Below are 17,747 nucleotides of genomic sequence, written 5' to 3'. Positions count from 1 at the left end.
TTAAATATCTTAAAATATTCAGATTTTAAAGTCAGCTAACCTGCATGCTACCTTCCGCTAAATGTTGCAGACACTGTCATCTCTAGAAATTAACATTAACCTCTGTGAGCCTAGGGTGCAAACACTGACCCGATCAGTATTTGCCTGTAAGGATCAGAACTCTTGATCTTTTTCAAAATCTGAAGTCAGTAGTGTGACAGGCCCTATAAAAAGCCCTTCATCAGAAATTGCTAGAATTTTCTTCATCACTTTGCTTCTCTATAGTTAATCTTATACTCATATTTGAATTAAAACTTTATAGAGGAAGAACGATTCAGGAATCTGGAAAACTGGATTTAAATCCATGTGGATTACTCACGGGAAAAAGAAATCCACATATTCAGGTGGCTTTACATAGGTCCTACATAAGTAAAATTAGGCAAACAATTTAAGCAGTCTGCAATTTATATGAAAAGTCCAACTAAATGTGGCCTAACTATATACAAATAACAGTGATAGTACCACACCTTCAGTCTGAAAATTCAAAAGAATTTTGTAGACATTATCTAGGCTCCAAAAAAATCTCTGATACCTAGAGAAACTCCCTTTTGCAGCTGTAGAAACTGTAACACAGCATGGTGAAGCGACACAAACCAGCAACAAAAAAAAAAAAAAAAAAAAAAAAACACATCATAGAAAAGGAGCTTTTAATATGGTGAATGTTCAAACAAGTTGGCACCTTCTGGTCTTTTGCAACTTAGGATCAGTCGTTAATTGACAGGCAAGGGAACACTAAGTTGCGCTTACCACACTTAGCACAATACTAAACCTGTTAATGTTCTCCTCTCTTTTTGCTGCAACGTTGGTTAGCAGTTCTCCTCCACAGTAACGGGCATGTCTGCATGCGTGTTACAGCCTCTCTCCTGCACATATGCACTACAAGCTGGAGTGCATATTCGTAGGATAGCAGTAATTACTCCAGGGTCAGCAAAACTTCCTCGACTACTCCAGCTGCCAGGCTACCGGTAAATGCTTGCAGAGCTGTGTCTTCATCTCTGAGCCAAGTTCTGGCCTCCCTAGCTCCATTGCAAGCCCATCCATCCTAATGGAATCACAGCAGTACCGGAGAGCCTCCCTTTATACATTAGTGAGAAAACAAAAGCAAACACAGCAGCTTGGCCAGCACAGTAGCAACAACCAGAGTTAGTTGGTTTTTTCCATGTACAAAATTCCCTGCCTGGCTGCTGGAGTCTTTCCTCTTGCCAGCAGAGGACTTGGAAGGCATTTTGCTCATAAGATCAGAGAGATGCCTTCAGAGCTCCGCAAGCGGGATCTACCCACTGGAAGCTGAGCAGACAGCATCTGGCCTCAGACCAACCTCAGCTGAAAACAGCTCAAACTAGCCTTATGGGGAGGTAGATGTTAGTTTGGGGTTAGTGAAAGCATTCTGCTGGTTACCTGCCCTTCTTTCTGGTCCAAATACAAGTGTAAATGAAGTAACTGAGAGACCTAGCAAGGGAAAAAGAGAGCCAATGTGGCAACACACATAGAAGTTTTGAGAAGAAAGTCTATCTGAAGCATAAATAACCGAGGTGAGATATGAGCATGACATCGGGTACTGCTGTACAGGGATTCACATACATATCAGCGATGACACTAGAATCTGGGAGAAGCAGTAGGGACACCTGTAGGTTACACTATTGAATATAGCTTCTCCCTTCCTCAGTTTTCCCAGCGAGATGGAGAAAACACACCATAACCCCAGCTGATAGGGTGTTACCTAGCAAGTATGTTTAAAGAATTAAGCAAATATAAACACAAAGGGTTACCACTCCACTCTCTGCACTTGATTGGTGCTTCCCACTGGAGAAACTCCTGGTGTCTGGCCACTTTTGTAACCCAGATTTAGGATCACTAAGCACAGAGTGGATTTACTACCAATTAAGGCACAGGATTAGGGGAGGGACATGTGACAGTCGGCAGTGTTCAACAGCCACTTTCATGCCAGTGACTGAGAGCTATTGTGAGAAGTAGGTTAACATTGGGGAATTGCTCACGGCAATGAGTGGGAGTTTGCACGCAGAAATGTATCACATTTGGCTGCAGGAAGGCCCTGCAGAGAGCCGAACCAGTGACTTCATGCTCTGAGCACAGGCCTGAGGGAAGGGGGCAATTGTGTCTGCCATTATCAAACTGCGTGGAGATAAATATCCTGTGAGAAATGCCCTTATGACTAGGGCCTGTGTGCCAAGCCTGGAACAGCTATACAGTTTGGAGATGTCAGACAATACTAAAAACTCAAAGGGAAACCAGCTGACGTTAATGCAATGGTGGAAACCAATTCCATCCACCCTTTTTGTTTGTGTAGTTCATTTCCTCTCCTGGGAACTGTCTGTTATTGTCTCTCCCAGTCCAGACTCTCCATATAATTTTATTGTTTTGTTCTGCCTGTGCATTCACTGACTATTGTCTGCTTCTTGGAGACATCAGTGAAAGCCAACAAAAGGGAAAAACTAAAGCAGCTAGTTCTGAAACAGCATTAAGTTTTCATTGATTTGGTAAAAATGGTTTCTAGGAGATGTCAGAATGAAAGATAAATCGTACCATGACAGAGCAATAATCCATGAAACACTGTAATCACTGGCATACTACCATACATTTCAAGAAAATAATGCTTATTTTTATTTACTGGTATAATATAGCTCCCAAGTGATCATAATTTTGGATCCCAAATGGAGATCCCCTAAAGTAAGCTACTTTCATATAGAGGGTTCTCAGCCCATCTGAGATAACAGGTGTCCAAAGGTTTCTCAAACAGAGTACCCTTAATCACTCCTGCTTTCCGAAACTGTTGGCCATACAGACCAGGGCATACATACAGCGTGGTCACTACACATATGGTACTAGACAGCATGGACAGAACTGTCTTCTAAAATATTTGGTAGGCAAAGAAACAATCTGCCCCCAAACAGTGGGATCTCATCATTAAGAGAAGCTTTATTCAGTCTCTTTAAGATCCTTAGGATTTCTTTAAGATCTTTAGGATCCTTTCTAGTTCCTGCCTCTCTCTTTCCCGATCCAAGTAAAAGCACATTTCTCTATTGACACATCACAAAAGGCAGCATTTCCCCTGTGACCTTGGACTCCGAACTCCCAGAGTAAACAGGTCTCGATTCTCATGGAAAATTAAGGAGCTAAAAACCTCTGACTTTCAGGCAGTTGCACTGGTCATACCAACCAGATATTAGAAATGAAGAAACACTGTTTGCCTACAGAAGATGAAATCTAAATCATCAGCAGTATTTCTCTTCCCGTGTCCTAATGTAAAAAAAAGAACAAATGCACTGTGAGACATCCCAAGAAATTTATTGGGCCAAGGAAACCTAAACCAGTGGTGCTGCAACCAGACACAGGGATGTGAGCCCAGAGGTGAAAATGGAAGTGAGGTCGCTAGACCAGAGAAGTGGTTGTGAGCTGAAGCAGTTCAGGAACCGCTGATGCTGCCGCTCCTGAGAGTTAAGGAGGTGGACGAGCATACTGAAATCCTCCCGCCCTCATTCGCATGCCTGCCCCTTTTAACAGATAACCAGAGTGACTCCCAACTTTGGCGGCACCACGAGTCATGTCTCCCCACGCATGAAAGGCTCCTGGACTGATTCTCAGACCTACTAGGCACAAATGGGCTTTTCATCGACACCAGTCAGGCGTGCCTGCTCCCTCCACCCCATTCACCATCTCCTGTCAAGGCACCGTGCCCACTGCCAGCAGCTTTCTGTGCCCCGCTCCTCTTTTCTGAAGATGGGCTGTACCAAGGGAGCACACAAGGGGCCGTAGCACCAGCTGCTGGGCAAACAGGCCCTGTCCCATGCAAGGCAGAGGAAAATACCAGAAACATCTGGGTACTGACAATCTGTTGGCTGCAAGATGTTTTCTGCAGCTCTCCCTTCAAACAGTTGAAGTGGCACTTTGGGGGTGGTTGAATAGATGGGAGAAGCATTTCCTGGGGGAAAAGGGCATTGAGCTATTTGGCAGAAACAGTTTATCTAGGATGATGAACAAGGAAACACGTGAACCGGATCTAGGAAACCCAGAAACTTGATGGGGAGGGTCAGAGAGGGGGAGAGGCCAAAGAGCTGGGGAGACCAAAAAAACAATGATGGGAGCACTGTAGAGACAGAAGGAGGGAATGACAGTGTCTGGGAAAGGGAAGGAGGCAGAAGAAGAGCTGAGGATGTGGGACAGCAAGGCAGCGGGAGGCTCAGGGTGACAGACGGAGTGGCGGAGGATGAGGCAGCCAGAACAGCAAGCGCTGGTGTGCGGTGCCAGCGAAGAAGCACACACAGGTGGGTCGGGAGGAGGCTGGCGATGCTTCTCAACAACCGGTGCTTCTCCTCACTGCAGCCATACACTTCTCCTAGCTGTTCACTCAGCAACCGGACCTGCAGATCAGCCGTCTGATGGCTCTGCTGCCCGATCTGGGCCTTGCACCATCCCCATCAGAGCCCCACACCTGGGGCTGTAACACCCTTGCTGCTGCTCCACTTCTCCTAGAGCAGAGGGAAGGAGAGATGCCCAAAGGCTTTTTCTGCTTCTCCTCTCCTTCTCTGAGGAGAGCTGGAAGAAGGTGATCAGCACTTAGGACCCCTCAGAAGCAGGGATGGCTGAACTAGCTGGAACTAATTGAAAACAAGCAAAGAACAGCAGGATTTACTGCCTGGTCATCTAATCTCACCATTTAGCACTGACCCACTTGAAGTCACAGCGTGTGACAGGATGACCAAGTACTGAGGACAGGATTACAGAGCCCCAAATGAGATTACGCTACCAGGAGGGGAATGCAGGCTGCTGGGGCAGACCCATCCTGAGTACCTAGCAGGGGTAATAAAAGCAGATGTCTGACTTTCTGTCTCCACTTGGAGATCATCAAAAATAGACTCTCCTGAGAGAGAGAGAAAACACCCAAGTGAGCCAGCTGGGCAGGCCCGGGGTACTTGGGACACTGACAGCTCCTCAGCCTGTGAAATGATTTGGCACAGGTTTGTGCCAGTGTTAGCACAACTGTGGCTTCAAAAGAAAACACAACAGGGGAGGGGAGCAAGAGGAAGGGAACAGGAAAGAGAAGCTTGCACTTGGCTAGCTAAAAATACAGGCTATTTAAAACAGAAAGGGGAAACGGCCAGGGGATCAGAGATAACGAAGGTACCTGTGTCTGAGCTCAGTTTGCAGCAACTTAGCTTGTGATAAATACATAAGTAGCGTCACAGAGAAACTCTAATCTGAGAGCCAGCCTCGTTGTGCCGAGTGATCTATAAACAGAACGAAAACATGGGCTTTACCCAAAGATCTTATTGCCAAAGGCAAAAGACTACGATGGATCCAGACCACTGTGGGAATACAAAATCAGTTACAACAACTTAGAGAAATGGGAGAGGACAGGGCTATGCAAGTCGAGGCATGTCTCCAAGTACAAGAGCCTGCAGATCTAAGTTCATTTCTGAAAACAGGACTGTTAGGAATATACTTTCAGGCCAGCATCTCACTGGGTATTTGCCAGCAGAAGCTACTGATTTGCAAAGTCTGGGGTTCCAGTTCTTCACAGCAAAAGCACCTTTTCCTCGCCCATTAATCCAAGTGAAGTAAGACAGATCCTCACTTCCTCTTGCTGGTGAAAGCCACGTTTTCCATGGCAGCTGCTGGTGCTCAATACTCCTGAATACATGGTCACTTCTACAGGTTCCAATTTTAACCTGACCAGTTAAACGCTATAACCCAATGAATCTGTTCAGGGCTCACTTTCTCATCTATGCTCAAGGCTTATCATATGCTAGCTAGACACTTTTAAACCTTTCCATTCAGAAAGCCAGAATAAACCTTACAAAGAGTGCTCTCCTCCTGCCCCCAGAAAGCAGTCTTGCTTAGCATCTGTCAGCTCAAAGTGTTTTACAGATAATTAGTCATTTAAATGTATCTCATGCGGGATAATCTAGTCCTGTTATACCTCTTTCTCAAGTGAGCGTGTAAGGGTGTTGACAAACATTTAACAGCAGTTGAAAAGTAGGGCAACAAAAGCTGTTATTACCACCCCTACCTGCCTGTATCACCCTTCTCTTGGAAATGGCTCCCTCCGCAGCAAGGGCAGCTAAATGGGTACATGTCCACACTTGACATCCTGGGATGCTGGAGTAATCCCACTCAGCACTTCTGTACCACAACACATTAGGCTGTAAGTCTCAGCCATTCAACTCTCTCTGCTAAAAAGATGGTAAATTCAGTGAAAGAAGGGGAGGGCCAGAAAGCACTTCAATCATTCCAGACTAATACACCATGAAGGGTGCAAATCTGTTACAGGTGTGGTCTTGTGAACAGCAGATCTAATCTGATGGCTCCTCACTACCAGAAGAGATCGCGCTTTGCTTCCCCCTGCTCATACTCACCATGCAGTTCTGTCCCTTCCCTTGTGCTGGCTCAGACACTCCTGAAACACGTCTGTGAGCTTTTTTACTTGCTAACAGAAATAGTATTCCCTTTCTTTCTCTTTCTGGGTTTTCTGATAGATTAGAGATAATCTGAAGAGGTCCAAAGACCTGGTGCATAGCGTACCCATGGGAAGTACCCATTCTGGAGGAAGAGAGTTGTTATATCAGCTTGCCCTATCTTTTGGATCTGCACCCTGAGGCACAGAGAAGCAAGCAACTTGCCACAAGCTGAAGTAGTGAGGGAAGTCAGGAGTCCTGTTTTTCCCTTCAGTAATAAATTTAATCTCAGAGTTGAAGCAAAGACAAGAATAGTCCTTGCTTTGCTGTAAAAATCCATCAATCAATCCAATAACTCCCTCTTAATACTATCAACAGATCATTCTCCCCTCCTTAAAGTAGCATGCAGGAACACTCATCTGGTCCATTACAAGTAGCATTATTTTAACTGCTGCCTCTAAGGTTAGGCCTGCAAATGCACCATACAACAATACTGCAGAAGTCACAGCATGGATTGCTTTCTTCCAGCACTGAATGGGGAGCTTCATTAAATCAAGCGCCACAGTATCCTTCTTGTACCCTGAAGACTCCTCCCTTCTGTCCAGCTTCCTGCTATCACTGCACCTGCATTTCAAGGGAGTGGGATTCTTCAGAAATACACTGGAAAAGCAGAAAGGTAGGAAGAAAAACAGTGGTGCTGGCTGTTCATTCAGGCTAAAGAGCTGATAAAGACCCTATTCCAGTCTCCAGATGAACAAGCGGGCACTGTGGGCCAGGGCCATTGCAGGCTTCTCATATTCCAGAGCCACCCAAATGAGAATCAGAATTTCTTCAGGATTTACACACAGTTTCTCCCTGTGTCCTATAAATGGCTCTAGCATAGAGAACCTGCAGTGCACTGTAGGAAGGGATTAGGAGAAAAGGGAATGCTGCAAACGGGCATTCTCAAAGCCTGATTTATGACCATGGTGTGACTTCTTCACGCTTCCAGAGCAGCAGTGAAAGCCTCGGTGTTGCAAAAGTATCACACAAATGCTGAGTCTCTGGGCATATAATACACAGCTTTGCTTTCGCTCCACATTTGTCCCAGGTTTCACTTCAGATTTGGGTTAGCTGTCAGTCCCTGGGTTAGCAGAGCCTCCCCACTGAAAAAGTAACAGTTTAAGAGCAGAATTTGAACTGCCCAAGGCCTCAGCTATGCCTGAGAGCCACAATCTGTACAATGCTTGGCAGGGAAAGGGAGGAAATTCTTCACTTCTCTTGAGAACGTCATACAAGTCTTTCATTCCACCTGGCACATCCCAGGGACTCCTCATTTCCATAATATCTTCCATTCAACATGCTTTATAGGCCTTAACATATTTGGCTATCTAAGGCTGTGTAACTCATTTTTATAGAAGCTAAGGGCAGGAGAGATTAAATGATGTGCCTGAGGTTATTTCAGAAGTGTGCGGCAGAGTAATCAATTCTTTAAATTCCCATTCATATGCTTTTCCTAATACCAGCACCTATCTCGCCCATATGTTCCTACTATTCTTTTGCATTTGCAAAAGACAGTGTATTTGCATGAAAGTGTTATCTTCTCTACAAGTTCTTTCCCCCAAAGCACAAGAGTATGGCCACTATGCGTATCTAACCTCAACCATGGTAATCCACTGTCTGGGAGAAGGACCACAGAGTGCAGTTATCAAGTCTACGCAGCTTTTTTGCAAACGAAGAATAGAGATACCAACTGTTTTCTGGTTCTGGCTCTAAGCTAGGAACAGAATACAGGACATACCTCCTCTGATGAGATCATCCCTCCAACATCTCGTCATTCTTCAAAGGCAACTAATGCCATTTCCCACTCACTTGTGTATACATGTGCCTCCAGTAAAGTATATGCTAGGTATGTATGTGTTAACCTTGCAGCTGAACTTCTAACCTCCAGGAACATCTCTAGATCCCATTTGCGTTCTGTTAGGACCCAAATCAGAAGTCACCAGAGCTTCTAGAATTCTCAACAATTCAGCATAGCTGTAACAAGCTGCAGTATGGATGGCCAACCCCTCACCTCAGAAAAACACGCATCAGCCAGGGGGTTAACTGTGTTTGCCTAACGTTAATCAGCATCTTCTTCATGGGATATATACGCAGGATTCATAGGATATATAAATTCCAACAGAGGTCTGAGGCAGACCCTAGGCTTAATCCAGCATTTACTATCTCACCGAGTTCTCTTGCTACCACACTTACTGCCTTCTCTACAGTATTCATCCCAAGAGGCACCTATGTGGCTGATGAATGGGAGATTGGGAGGCATGATCGTAAGTAGTGAGAGAATCTTTACCCCCATTCTCTCTCCCCCTCCACAGTGTGGCTGCTGTTGGCAATGGATGCAGACCAGATGCTAATGTCACCCTGCTGACCCACATCGTTACCTTGGAAGCTGCCATGACAGCTGCTGTGGCCGCGACGTTCAGCCCCCGCTTCCCGAAGTGCACAAGGGCATCGTAGCTCCGATCTTTTGCCTGGACAAGGCAGTCATCAATCTCCTGTCACAGCAGACAAAAAAAACAAACAAAAAAAGAAGCACAAGAAGGACAAGTTCAGAGCGCTCCCAGCCTCGCTCTTTTGGCAGAGTCAGATCATCTCTCACGGAGACAGACATCTCCCTCCATTTTCCCACTTTGACCGGAGAGAAGTTCATAGCCAGTGTTTGTAAGAGGAGAAGTTTTCAGGAGAGCAGTAGCTCCCATTGCAGCCTTTGAGAGTTCTTTATTCTGGATGACTGGGTCCTCAAAGTAGGGATACACTTGCGCAGTGCAACACCACGAAGAGGTCCTGGAAGTATTAAAGCCACATCCACCTGGGCAGAATGGCCCAAGATGTATCAAGAGGTATTTGCAATCTATGGGGTCTAAAGACAAATTAGATCTTTTCTCTAATTAAAAAAAATGCAGCATGGTTCTGTGCAGCTGCAGCTCTACTGCCCTATGCCCAGAACCGGTGGTCTCAGAAGTATCTGAGATATCTCTGCATAGTACCGCACTGTCTGGCTTCAACATGCCCATTGTAGGTCCTGTGGTGCTGGTCTCAGATGCTGCTCAACACAGAATGAAATGGTTATGAAAGTCCCTGCCCTCACTCTTTCTCTCCCAAGACACAGGGGCCTGGATGATAATGGATGACAGAGATTTCCAGAGTTCAACTACTGAATGTGCTGGGTTAGTAGTGACCGGAAGCTGCAAGAAGCTGCTGGCTGTTTAGTGATTCCTTTCCTCCCCAAAATGCATGAGCACTGTTTGCGAGGAGCCTAAGCAGAAGTTCCCAGGAAGTCGAGAGACAGGGGACTGATCCCCATTGTCCTTCTGGGACAAGACTGAGACACAACTGTTCATTGACTGTCTGTGGCTAAACAGAACTCTTTCACTTCCACAGTTGCCACTGCAGGAAACAGTTACTTGCTTCGTATTAGTTTGCATGTTGATACTTGGCTAATAGTTGTTCTTGGCCCGTGCGTTCAGAAGAGCCAGATGGATCTGCCTGACAATGTCCCATTCACAGCCACTGTAGTCCCTGAGGCAGGCAAACGATCCAAGCTGCAACGTTCCCTCTGAAGCTAACAGCGAGACATTTCTCAAACCAGGACCTCAACCTGCTTCACAAGCCTTACGTGAGGTGCTATACCTCACCCAGCCACGCAAGCGCTTCCTAAGCCCCTTTCACAGACAGGATAGACTAGTCTCATACCTGCACAATACGCACTATGAAGAGCTGGGTACAAAGTTAAAAGCCCTGGATGAGAGATTCTTGCTCTAATCATAACCAGCCACAACACAGCACTTCTATTTCAACAACTATGTGGAAAGCCACTCAGGAGGTATTTTTACTTTCCTCCCTCCTAACTTTTCAAGTGCACAGAGATGAGCTGATACTTATGAGTGAGCTGAACAGATGCCAGTATTTATAAACATAACTGCCACAGACAAAGAACAAAAACACCAACAAAAAAGAGATGGTAAAATGGCAGAGGAAGAGAATCAGCAACTCCCAGTCCTTCAATGAAAATGAGTGATACAGAGACTGGAGCAAACACACTGCAGATCTGCTTCACCCAGAGAGGGCTTGGGCACCCGTGATTACCTTTTCTTTTGAAGACAGTGTTGGGTGAACAAATTTTCTGTACAAGAGGCTGGAACCTTTTGTATATGGAGAGAGCAGCCAAGCTACAAAAGCTATTTTGAGTTCATAGTAGAATGGAAACCTAGGAGAGGGGAAAAAAAAAAAAAAAAAAAAAAAAAAGGAGCTGTTAATGCCCAATCCCAAAAGCACCACTGTTTTGATTAGAGATGCTCAACACAGGAAGAAACTAGCTAGTTCATAGCTTAGGGCAGGTTTTGCTTACCAGAGACTCCAAGAACCAATACACATTCAGTCACCTCTGTACACATCTCATCTAGGCATGTGGGTAAATCTTCCCTGTACTCAGGTATTAGGGCCATTAGTTAATGGGCTGGAAGAGACTCTGCTGTGTGATAAGCAGAGCAGTCTCCAGGCAGAGAGCACAGATGTTGCCTTCATACTCTGCCTCAGTCATCGTGAGGCAGCAAAAACTAACCCAGGAATGAGTATTCCATCAATTTATTTAGGCACCTTTCATCCCTCTAGCTTTCTGCATTTACGATAACACTAACCTGACTGAAATGGAAATGCAAAATCCCTTTGTCGTCCAAGCAACCTGCATTATAAAGGTGCAAATTCACAAGGAGGCTTTCAGGTAGTGCGGCAAAATAAGCAAGGCACTAACTCTAACAGGTTAGGTTAACAACAGGTCAGGGTCTTCCTGAGATTAGATTATTTAGGTCCCTTCTGGAGGACAAAGCCTAAGCACAATGCTGGTACCCTTTGAAGGCAGGGATGAGGGCGAGCAGCACAGAGACCCTGCGATGGATGCACACCAGCCCAGCCGGACTGTGCTAACGCAGCACTGCCATCGAGCCTGTGAGGCCATACCTGACCCAACGGGCCTCTGCGGCTCTGCTCGGAGCATTGGTTTGCTAGTTTGGGCTTCTATTTGACCAAAGATCTCTACAGCACAGTACTTCACAGGCTGGACAAGCCCTCTGCCATTCCTCCAGAGTGACCCACACAATGCTTCCTCCAGACAAAAGCCCCAGAGGATCACAGGGGAGGTAGGTCTGAGTGCAAACTAGATAAAGAGACAATACTGCCCACTATCTCCTTTTGCACCAGATTTGACATGGTGCCAATACCCCCGATTCCCTTTGTTTCGAGGAGTCACTACAGGTACTCAGTGTTGTGCAGGGACAGGCTTCAGGTGAGGGACAGGCACTACAGTTAAAATCCGCTGACCCAAAACCTGAAACCTATTATCTCACCAGTTTCAACTAGCTTGGAAGGAGCCTTACTGAAAGGGCAACCACTGAGCATCTAAATATAAGGAATAGAATCTCATTATTGGCATTTTTGTGCTCTGATCCTGAAAAATGTTACCAAGAAACCTTTGGCTGGTCCCTGTGAGCCCCCCTTCAGCACAGATTTCCACTTCCATCAATCCATCAATTCAGTTTACCCAAGAAAGGACATGGAAAACATCTCAGGAACAACAACAACCCATGCAGCAACCTAGAGACAAAGCTTGTGCTGCAGTGCTCTTTCTGCCTGATTCACAGATTCTGTGTATTTGTTGTAGGATACAATTAGGTAAGCCCAGATCTGTGCCTGTAGCTAAAGCTACTGTTTTTTTCTGTGATGATCTCCAGAAGCATCCAACTCAGTTATCAGCTGTGCCTCTGACAGAGTCCTATTTCCTACAGGTAGGGGACAGAGCCTCTTGTAATGATTTCTCAAGAATCTCTGAGTTGTTCCATCTTCTTCCTTCCTTTTCATATGACAACACTAAGAAAGGAAGTATGAATCTTCCAGACAAAATAATTCTATGCACCTGAAGCTGTTCAGTCTGTGTTCAAAATGCAATGCACCCCTGTACCCCTCTTTTCCTTAAAAACATTTTCATTTTCTTTCCATCTCACTCCAAAGACCGTCTCCGATCTGATACTCACCAGCAAAGAAAGATATCCGTGAACGTCTCTGCTGTCGTAAAGAGTGCAAATATGATCCAGTACATCATCCATTTGACCTGGCAAAAGAAAGCAGTAGTTATGACATTTTTCCAGAGGATCTCAAAACATCTGTTACACGTACAAATGCAGAGGGTAACCCTCACAGAGAAGAGGGTCATTTTTCCCCTCTACATATTTATAGTTACTAAGGACTTGAATACAATGCCAGTGCTTCTCCCATCTCAGTACAAGAGACACACCAGATTTCCACACAAGCTCTTGGGAAGCAAGAATTTGTCCCTTAGGATTGCTCTCACAAAAAGACATATCATTCTGACTTGCTGATCCTATGTAAGAACCTTTACTGGCCAGCTGATGGATACAACTCTGTAACAGGTCATTAAAAATCTCATTTGGCTCATCTTAATATTACCAAAGGCTAGTATCAGGGTGTGGGCCAAACTTCAATTAAGGCAAAATATAATGTTTGGATCTCACCAGCTCTTGCTCCAGCATCTCTCCTGATGACAGCGGTGGAGATAGTACCCGTATTGTCTCTCCTTCTGACAAATACTGCAATTCTTCCCCGAGCACCTGTTACCCAGCTATATATTCACTCTCCTGACTTTTATATTGGGTTACAGCAGTTACACTGCCTGATGCCTGGAAAAAATGTCTTCTCAGGGCAGCTTCTGCCAGACCTTTTACATAACTGACTCATTTAAAGTCTCACTGTCAGCACAGCTGTCAGATACTACTGCCAGCAAAACTTTTAAACATAACCCCAAATTTAGTGTGGAAGGGCTTAGATCAGCCTAAAACACTGACTATTATCTCACCAGTTTCAACTAGCTTGGAAGGAGCCTTACTGAAAGGGCAACCACTGAGCATCTAAATATAAGGAATAGAATCTCATTATTGGCATTTTTGTGCTCTGATCCTGAAAAATGTTACCAAGAAACCTTTGGCTGGTCCCTGTGAGCCCCCCTTCAGCACAGATTTCCACTGCCTAAAACACTGTGACTAACACAGCCTATCCAACTGACTATTATCAAACATAATAAATATAAACTACAGTGATACAAGTTTAGACTAGTACAGGTATACCTACATGAAGGTTTGTACTGTGTCATGTTATTATTATTATTTTTTTAAAATCAGACTTCTAGCTGATGGATCTCCAAAATTGATGTGTCAAACTGAAAAGCAATTTCAGGTACAGACAAGGTCTTTGATCTGCTACTCCCAAATTAGGGTCCTGACCCCATAAATTTGATGGAAGTTACTCTTCTGCAATCGAATTTCCAACAGGAAGTAGACTCTTCAATGGAAAATTTTGCAGAAAGGGACTATGAAATCAGCATACAGTATCAGCAGTAGACACTGCTTGGGGATGTTAGCATTAGCATCAGCACTTCCAAGAGGGGATGCACCAATCCGGAGAAGTACAGCTTGTGCAAGCGCTGCAGGGACATTTTTCCTCAAGTATCTGGTGTGTTGGGTAACACAATTCTTAAAATATCCAAAACCATAATCTGAAAGAGAGGAATGATAGACTGGAAAAATCTTAACAGCCACTCTGAGTCACAGTTTGAGTTTGCACTAAGGACTTAATGGGATAGTCATCTAAGCTGTTACCCAGAGGAGAAAATAGGCTCATTATCCCTGAGATCTTGAGAGGATTGAAGAGACAGGATCTGGAGGCTGAGCCAGGTTCAGCAAAGTTAACAAAGAGCTCAGATTCTGAAGGGCATTGCAAATCCTACAGGACCCCAACGGGGTCCAAGTAGTATTGATTCTCCCACCTTTCACTTTCCCTAATGGCACATCTGCCTTCAGGGCCAAGGAAAGATTTTTCAGAAGGACAAGACAGCACACCCAGTTACCAGACCCATCTGTAAATAGGTCACTCCACACGGAGAGATACTTGTGTGTCAGGATTCAGTCACATATGCTTCAAGTTGCTTCTTCTGAGTCTTCTTTTGAACGTTTAGCTAAAGCTTCAGGGCTTCTGGAAGAGGCTTTGATTTATGCCACTTTCAGAAACAAAGGAAAAACACTCAAAGCTCTGGATAGCAAACACCTTTTAAGTCGGCTGCCTGTGGCTTGCACTATCAGAGAAATAGCATGCATTTGTCAAAGAGCACATCAATTCCATAGGAGAGCCAGGAGCAGAAACCCAAGTCTCCCAGTTTAAGCCTTCTGCCTAGCAGTCAACCAGTCAAGCCTTCAGGCCAGACTTCCCTTGCCCTGGTTTATGAGCCTTCCCAGAATACAGGTGGTGTCTTTACAATGTGGCGAGGAGCAATCTCGGAAAACAAATCCCGCGGCACAGACACAGACTTCATTACTCACATATTCTTTGATGTCCTTTGATTTCACAGCTTTGTAAGAATAATATGCAGGGTAAAGAGTGCCAAATATCAGCCTGAAAAAGAAACAAAAAAGACAAATGGATTAAATTGATTTCCTGTCACAGACGAAGATTTTTTCCCCTTCTGTTAAACATGTCTCTTGTATTAGTAAAAAATGTTAAGATTTGATTTAAGCTTTAGTGCACTAAGTACAGTATATGACTGCTTTTGCATCACTGAATTCAAAGAAATTGTTGCTACTGAGACGAATGAAGAGCAGCCGTCCAAACTATCTTTCCCTTTCAGAATGGTTTCCATAGATCTGATTTACAAGGCCACATCGCATTTAATAAATATTGACCTTAGATGGCTGTCACATAACACACAAAAATAAGACCACCATGTTTTAAAGGAAATTAAAAATCTGATTTTAAAATAATCTACGGTGACACCAAGAATACAGGAGTTTCGCTTTCAGAGACAGGGCAAAATGAGAACCATTATCTGAAATTCCTTCCATCTCTGTTCAAAATGCTGGAAAAGCTGTTAGAAGGCAAAACAGCACCCAGGTTATACTGGCCCTTGGTCTGAATGCCAGCCCTTACCCTACATTAAACCTGCCAAAGGGAAGAGCTGTTCTGTAAAGTCCATTTGGGCTTTCCACTGAGGGAGGAATTTGCCCACCCAGACATAGCAACGGGATTCGCCCTAAAAATCCCAAATCTCCTACTGTTCTTTCAGACAGCTTCCTTTCAGCTTCAGGTCTGCAAAGGATGCTGTCAGGTTCAAGATTTCATACAGAAAAACAAATAAGGATCCAGATGATGAAAACAGCACCACAGAGAAAAAGAAAAAGTTGACAATTTTTTTATAACAGCACCTCCCTGCATCGCTGCCTAGCTGCTTGTTCAGTGCAGTTATTTTGGACATCGGTATGGGCTTGTCAAAACCACTTTGCTGTGCACAGGTTTCAGCCAGTTTCATTCAACGCAGTAGGATGATGCTGCAAAGCCTGAACTTAAAATGTTGCAGAGGAAGGTTTATTGACTTGCAAATATCCCTCTTTCCATTGGAGTTTTTGCTTTAAATTCATAAAGCTGTTTCCATTGCTCTTGGGAATGGAAACGATCAATATTTCAGTCCTTAACTGTGGAGCCACATGGACCAGCAGTTGCCTTTTCTATTCCGCCCACAGTGTTTGTGTGCCATAAGACTCATAATTGCAGTTGAGTCCATTATGTGCATAAGACATTAAAAATTTACATTCTGGGATATGGTGCACTATTGTACTTCTCTTAGCTCAGGAAGGTTCTGCAAAAGAATGGAATGAGCCAGCACACATCTTGATTTCAAAGCAGTGACCGAAGACGATTTGCCCTCTATTCATCATGCTTATTGTAGCATAGCTTAGCAAAACCTGAAGCACAATGATTTCAGAAAAGCAGCTACTGAGCGAGCAGATTCAGTATTTTACAGAGGCTACACACTGGCTTCAAAAAGCTTTACTGGAAACAGTCAGCGCTGAACCCATTTCACCCACTGGGGCTGGGCTATATGCAAGGATCAGACACAAATGCTCAGAAAGAAGAGTCTGGGAAACCAAACACTTTGTTCTCCCTTGCAATGTCTTAGCAAACAGCAACACTGTTTAAGGCAGGAAAAAAAACCACAGACAGCGGTTTGATCCTGTTCTCTATGAAGCTAATAACAAATATTCCCCTCGAGTTCAATAGCAGCAGGACTTAATCCAAAGAAGATAATGCTCACAAAAGACAGAAAGCTCCACACTATTCAGCAAAACAACCAGGCAAGTGAATAATATTTTTGGTTCTGCTTATAAAAAGTACCACATTTCTGTCCTTCCTCCTCAGCCCAGGCAGGCTGCTATCTCATACTTTTATTTCCTGCAAGTAATCACTGGATGATTGATACTCACTTCCTCAGTTTATGCTGGTAACAGAAAGTAGCTCGATTCTGAAGATGCAAACAAGTTTACAGGATCACTAAGACGGAGTTAATGATGGACAGTAAACACTTAAAAAGAATTCCTGCGAGGGAAGGAAATCCTACAATACATTCGCATGTGCAGAGCCAAGGACAGTTACTAAGGTGATGGGCTCTGCCCAGATTGGAGCTGGAGAGTTTCGCTGATTTTGCCTTTTAATGTGTTGTCTGCATAAATGGACAATTATTTATGTTATTTATTATGGTTTAACAGATTGAAAAGTGGTTCAAGGGTTGTTGGGTCCTAGCCTTGACACTGCTGTAACTTAGTGGAGTGGTTTAGAGTCACTTAACCTCTCAGTATACCCTACAAAATGAAGATAAAGCCATTTATGCATTTCTGGAAAGCATGTTCAAAGTTATAGAGACAAACACCTGCACATGGGTACGTCCCAAAGTCTGTTGAGGTTACTTTCTTCACTGGGCTTTGGACCAGGCTTAAGGAGTAGAGCTGATTCAACTTCTAAGTACACAACAACTCTGCATCTCTTCCTTCCATTCCTTTTCCCTGCTGAAGGCAATACCTCTAACTTTTCCTTCATTTAAGTTTCCTGTGTAATTAAGGTTATCTTTGATTCCTGCTGTCCTCCATCCTACACCCAAACCGCTGCCGTATCCCTCCCGGACAAGACACTGAACTGGAAACCACACATGCCATGATTTTTTGTATGACACACACATTGGCTGCCTGTCTGGTGCCTGTCAGCTGGAAAGCCAAATTGATGAACTATCTATGGAGTTTACACTGCAGCTTTTACTTGGCAGTATAGAAACTCAGTATTTGAGACTCCTCTGACCCATCTAGTTTGGCTGAAACTGCTCCGTGGATTCAAAAGTTTTAAGAAGAGGAAAGACAGACTGCTTAAGCCTCA

General features: G+C 44.4%; 1 protein-coding gene across 6 annotated transcripts in view; it reads right to left on the bottom strand.

Moving 5' to 3' along the window:
- REEP1 (receptor accessory protein 1) overlaps positions 1–17,747 on the bottom strand; it is a 65,610-nt gene that overhangs the window by 25,653 nt on the left and 22,210 nt on the right. For 4 of the 6 annotated variants that reach the window (XM_062575163.1, XM_062575161.1, XM_062575165.1 and 1 more), the window contains exons 2-6: positions 14,873–14,945; positions 12,518–12,594; positions 10,578–10,698; positions 8,873–8,986; positions 1,438–1,488 (exon numbers count right to left, since the gene is read on the bottom strand). In XM_062575163.1, the coding sequence (XP_062431147.1) occupies positions 1,438–1,488; positions 8,873–8,986; positions 10,578–10,698; positions 12,518–12,594; positions 14,873–14,945 (436 nt within the window). Of the gene's footprint in view, positions 1–1,437; positions 1,489–8,872; positions 8,987–10,577; positions 10,699–12,517; positions 12,595–13,628; positions 14,024–14,872; positions 14,946–17,747 lie in introns of those variants that run through there. The other 2 variants (XM_062575164.1, XM_062575162.1) reach the window with 2 other exon arrangements.

Source organism: Rhea pennata, chromosome 4 (genome assembly GCF_028389875.1).
Source record: "Rhea pennata isolate bPtePen1 chromosome 4, bPtePen1.pri, whole genome shotgun sequence".
Classification (NCBI taxonomy): Eukaryota; Metazoa; Chordata; class Aves; order Rheiformes; family Rheidae; genus Rhea; species Rhea pennata.
Note: the sequence above shows the minus strand (reverse complement) of the source record. Positions and strands in the feature narration are given on the sequence as shown.